At 28.8% G+C, this 5,996-nt stretch overlaps 1 protein-coding gene across 1 annotated transcript; it reads left to right on the plus strand.

Annotated features, from left to right (window-relative positions):
* The first annotated feature begins 1,814 nt into the window (after positions 1–1,814).
* LOC130665306 (spidroin-2-like) lies at positions 1,815–3,219 on the plus strand. The gene is made up of 3 exons (XM_057465635.1): positions 1,815–1,948; positions 2,058–2,173; positions 2,254–3,219. The coding sequence occupies exons 2-3, from the start codon at positions 2,090–2,092 to the stop codon at positions 2,575–2,577; spliced, it is 408 nt and encodes a 135-aa protein (XP_057321618.1). The 5' UTR covers positions 1,815–1,948; positions 2,058–2,089; the 3' UTR covers positions 2,578–3,219.
* The last annotated feature ends 2,777 nt before the right edge of the window (positions 3,220–5,996 follow it).

Genomic DNA, 5,996 nt, shown 5'->3' on the forward strand with positions numbered 1-5,996 from the left:
TTTCCTGTACCAACATAGGAATTATGACCATAAATTATGGAAGCAGTTCTTATAATTATAGGAATGTTCCCCATAATTATAGGAATGGTTCCCATAATATTATGGAAATCATTCCCATAATAGGGGAGGGAGGGGCAAAAGGGGGTACTTAAGAAAATACCAAGTTTTCGAGGACTCAAATATGCTAAATCTTTTTTTTTTTAATGATATTCAAAGTAAATAGAAGAAATTTTCAGTTACCGTTGAAAAAAAAAATTTTTCATTTCTGCGGGCAAAGTGGGGTACCCCCTAAAAAAGGTAAAAAAAAAAAATTTCTGGATTTTAAACGAATTTGATTAAGTTGAATTTTTTTTTAAGTAATTTACATGAAGAAAAATTATATTTTACATGTTTATTGGATACAAAAGAAGAAAAAAAATTTTTAATAGTTTTTATCATAAAATAAACGTCATTAATATTTTTCAACTGACAATTGATTTTTGAAAAAGTTTATCAAAAAAAATTCAAAGTAACGCTTAATTATATTTACAGAAGTGATTTTGGAATGTTTAAAAACCATTGAAATATAAAATTTTTTTTTATCAAATTTTAGGGGTACCCCGTTTTGCCTACCCTACCCCCTTTTGCCCCCCCCCCCTTCCCCTATATAGGAGTAAACCCTATATTTTATAGTAATGATTCCTATAATTTATAGGAACCATTCCCATAACATTATAAGAATGGTTCCCATAATGCTATTCGAATAGTTCTCATACCATTATAGGAACCATTCCTATAATATTATGAGAATGGTTCCCATACTATCATGAAAAAATGAATTTAAAGAAAAGTGTGGTAATTTCTTCTATAATACACAGAAATATTATTAAAAATAAAAACAAAAATTCAAACATTGAAAAAAAAATTCGTATTTGGCAAAAACATTATTAACATTTTAACAATTTTTTTTTTTTAACAAATTTAGCGTCGAAGAAGCTTTATTTGAATCTCTCCATGTCATGATGGAAATTTCTACACTATTCTGCAAAAAAAAATTTTTATGATATTATGGGAATGGTTCCCATATTGATATAGAATCTACTCCTATACCATTATGGAAATGGTTCCCATAATGGTATGGGAACTATTCCTATACCATTATGGGAACTATTCCCATAATGCATAGCAAAATTTTCCATAATTTTCTTCCCGTGTAGTCTCATCTTAGGAAAATCGATAACGAAAATTAAAAGTTAATCAAAATTTAGTATACTCACTATATTAATAATTAAAATTAAATTTGAGACTTTAAAAAAATTACTAGACACAATAAAGTTTTCTATAAAAAAAGTCTTGCCCATGACTTTGGTATTTATCCAAAATCAATGCGCAGTCTCTAAAAACGAATTAGTGAAATTCACTGCTAATTAGTGAATATGCACTGGAAAGCAGCTGTAAATATACTATTAGTTGAATCAGTGGTATACTTATTGCTGAAGAAATAGTGACTATCCACTGATACGCAGTGAATTTCACTAATTCATCTTTAGAATCAAAATAACGAATTATGATTGCGTCTAAATAAATATTTCTAGTCATATTCATTTCTTAAAGTAAAATTCAGTGTAATTGCAATATGCCGATCGTTATAACTAAACGTTTTGTTGATAATGTAATCACAATATTACTTTAGTGTAAACAAATGTATCGCGAAATTTGCTTAAGGAAAATAATATTCACGTAAAAAATTATTATTCAACAACTTTATGCCATCGGAAGGTAAAAACTAAAGATAAGATGTTCCAATAAAAAAAAAAAAAATGAATTATAGTAAGTGACCATTTGAAAAACAAGTACCTCCTTTCTGAGTAAACTTAGTGGGGACGACAAGTATAAATACCCTACTCCAAAAGCTTACTTCTCATTACATAATTCATTTCGTGAAGAATTTTTATTTTAATAAGTAATTGTAAGTGATAAATTATTTATTTATTTATCGATTTATCCTTACTTCTAGTATATATATTCATAATTATCACTACAATAATACAATATAATATTTTACTTTAATTTATCAGTGCTGACAGTTGGAAAACTAATTCACTGAATCATGGAGCTTAAGCTTTTGTTAATTCTTTTGGTGGCGATTTATGCTGTGCCTTTAGCTCAAGGATGTTTTGGTGGTGGCAAAAAAGTATGTCCTTAATATTTGATTACTGCTCAATACATATGGGAGTGATTATTTTATTTAAATAAATTATTTTAATTATTTAGGATAAGGATGATACGAGTGCTGGAAAGGCTGAGGAGGTTGACGGACCAGTCGATGATGGACCCGTTGATGACGGCCCAGTTGATGACGGCCCAAGTGATGACGCACCAGTTGATGACGGCCCAAGTGATGACGCACCAGTTGATGATGGCCCAGGTGATGACGCACCAGTTGATGATGGCCCAGGTGATGACGCACCAGTTGATGATGGCCCAGGTAATGAAGGCCCAGGTAATGACGGACCAGGAAATGATGAACCAGGAGATGGCGGTCCAGGAGATGATGGACCAGGAAATGGCGGCCCAGAAGATGACGGACCACAGTGAGAGACAAATTTATTCGCCAGGAATAAAAACCCGTATTAGAATTTTTTCCAAAACACCACGATATATTAATAAATTTTAATTACATATAAGTATAAATTTTATTTTATAATAGTAAATTCGATTGCACAGTAAAAAATATTGTGTATCTGTGTTAAAAACGGTCCGTGTTATAATTTTTGTGTTGATTTTTTTGTGTCAAATCAACACAATTCTTTGTGTTACTTTAAAATTTTTAATCGATTTACTCTTCAACACTTTAAAAGTGTTACTTAGTATAAAAATCGATATTATCAACATTTATTAAGTGTTACTTTAACATCAACACAAAAAAAGTGTTGAAATTTTAACACAAATTTTGTGTTGAAATTAAACACCAATAGTCTGTGTTGAAAAATAACACAAAAATTGTGTGGACCGTTTCTAACACACAGATTGTGTTGATTTCAACACAATATTTTTTACTGTGTGCAGAGAGATTAATGAGTTTATTCAAAACCACACAAATTTTGACTTTTGATTTGAGTAATTTTTCATTCAAATAATACGAGATATTTTTCAGACAATTTGTTAACATGAATATTTATATTTTGTTATATTACAAAATTGATTATTAATTTGCTTAAATACAAAATTTTGAACCTGTTTAACTTTCATATTTATTGGTTCACTCCATTTTTTAAACTCCTGGCAAAAAAAATTGAAAATTTTATAAGAATAGAGAGATTGAAAAAGTGGAAGAACAAAAATTTTTCCATTAGTTCAATAATTAGATGAGAACTTGATCGAAGTTTTTTGAAATAAAGTAAAATTCACAAAAGATAGGATTTAATATTGGTCTGTTTGCATTATTTGAGGTTTTTTGGGACATTAAATATTAACCAATAGTTTAAATTAAATTATTGATAGTCACTGTTGATATATCTCGATATTATTGTTGATTGTTGTAGATGCAATTATCGTTATCGTAATTTATGTTTAGATTTAGTACAATATTAGTAAACGTTTGGTTTATAAGCCAATTAGTCGTTAATATTACCTCAGGCGTAACAAACAGATCTTCGGCGTAATGGAAATTAATTTATGATGCAATTCTGTTCATATATATGTATATATTAGGGTGATTCAAAAAAAAATTTTTTTTTGCTCCTGCAGTTGAAAAATTTGTGTTAAATTTAACACATGATACTTGTGTCAGACCCCTGATTAAACAACTGAATTCGATCGAATTAAACAGAATTAAATTTTTAATTCTATTTAATTCAGATAAATTCTGTTAATTCGGTACCTAACTTAAAAATGAATTCCGTCTAATTCGGCAGGAAGACCAGAATTTGTCCAAATTAAAATGAATTTAAATAATTCTATTCGGTTTAATTCTGATTAATTCGAAAATAATTCTTCAATTTCTGGTTCTGAATCCGAATTAAACTGAATTAAAACGAATTTGAAATTTTTAAATCGGTTTTATTCTGTTTAATTCAAATTCAAATTTTCAATTCAGTTGAATTCTGTTTTGCAAAATTCGACAGAATATACCAGAATCAGAATTTTTAATTCGGTCGAATTCAGTTGTTTAATCAGGGACAATAATACAGGTTTAAAACTCGTTGAGATCAGATAACACATTCAACTTTAGTTAAATTTACACTTGCACACAGTTTGCACTTATTTTTAACCAATTTAACCAATGAATTTTTATACACAAGAACATAAAATTTTCAACTGCGTACCTTCTGAAACGTTAGTGTTTGCCGAGAAAAAAATCTTCCCAAAAAAAGGCTCTCTAGCTCAACTCTAAGAGGTCGCAATTTTAATTTTAATTGCACATCTGATTAACAGTAAAATTTTTTTTTTTTCATTCAAAGGTTAATTACTCGGTTGCCCAATTTCAAAACACAGTAAGTGACAAATTTTTCGAAATCGATTTTTTAGTATTTTTAGTTCCAGTGGAGTTTTGTGAACATGATTCGATGCATATTTCAAAAACTTTATTTTTGTCAGTTACTGTGTTTTGAAATTGGGCAGCCGTACTCGTTAGCTACTTAATATTTTTTAAATTTATGCATAGATCTCTAAAACTGATTCCTCAAGCTTTCAATAATGTAGGGAAAAACGCATTTTAACATGACTGATTCATGATAGAACAAGACTGAGTTCTGTTCTGGATGTTAATGGTGACTATTTTGACAGTAACCAGTCATATGTTTCTTGTATTGTGTAGCACAGCATTGGTTACTGTTTAAAAAGTGATAGTACGTGTTAAGCTATGATTCACTCCTGTTCTAATATGAATCAGTCATATTAAAATGTATTTTCCCCTCTATTGTTCGTCGATTACTGTGCAGAACAGTAACTAGTACTATCTAGTTTTTTCCATGTATTTCATAATGAAATTGTTAATTTTAACTATTTTTTTTTTTGCTAGCTTCAATTGGCGACAATTTTTACTCTACTTTTTAACTCTACATTAATTATTACCCTCTAGTATACCATTTTTTTGAACACATTAATTTTCTGATGAAAAATTTTTTGTGACTTGCACAGTAAAAAATATTATGTTAAATTCAACACAATCTATGTGTTAGAAACGGTCCACACAATTTTTGTGTTATTTTTCAACACAGACTATTTGTGTTGAATTTCAACACAAAATTTGTGTTAAAATTTCAACACTTTTTTTGTGTTGATGTTAAAGTAACACTTAATAAATGTTGATAATATCGATTTTTATACTGAGTAACACTTTTAAAGTGTTGAAGAGTAAATCGATTAAAAATTTTAAAGTAACACAAAGAATTGTGTTGATTTGACACAAAAAAATCAACACAAAAATTATAACACGGACCGTTTTTAACACAGATACACAATATTTTTTACTGTGTGAGTGATATCCCGAGTCGAAATATTAGACGTAAATTGAACGTTTTTAACGTTTTGAACGTAGATTGGAGTATCATAAATTGAAAACATATTTATCATAGAACTAAAAATCGTTCAATATACTTTCAAAACGTTCAGTTTACATTTAAAACGTTAAGAACGTTCAATTTACGTCTAATATTTCGACTCAGGATTTCCAGAAAAAAAAACATACATACAAAAATTAGACAATAGATATAAAATGAATGTAATAATTAAAAAATAAAATCATAATTAGGGTAAGAGCACCAGTACTCAGCCTCTAATCAGTAGCCAGCCGGTCATTTACTTTAACATTGGCTCAAAATGTATATAGATATAATTTAACATGAGGTGGCTGGCTATTGGTTTGGGGCTAGGTACTGGTGCTCTTACCCTATAAAGAATTGAGGTATGAACTTTTAGATTTTCCAATTTTTTATTGATTATTTTCATTGGACAATATATTTGATGATGAAAAAATACATAGTACAGTATCGAATAGATGAAGTATAATATTT

Source organism: Microplitis mediator, chromosome 3 (assembly GCF_029852145.1).
Source record: "Microplitis mediator isolate UGA2020A chromosome 3, iyMicMedi2.1, whole genome shotgun sequence".
Lineage (NCBI taxonomy): Eukaryota > Metazoa > Arthropoda > Insecta > Hymenoptera > Braconidae > Microplitis > Microplitis mediator.

Excerpts from the sequence above, each read along its gene's own strand:
- LOC130665306 (XM_057465635.1), top strand. The coding sequence starts at position 2,090 with ATGGAGCTTAAGCTTTTGTTAATTCTTTTGGTGGCGATTTATGCTGTG. Across the intron at positions 2,174-2,253 it reads GTTTTGGTGGTGGCAAAAAA|GATAAGGATGATACGAGTGC; the intron begins GTATGTCCTTAA and ends TTAATTATTTAG.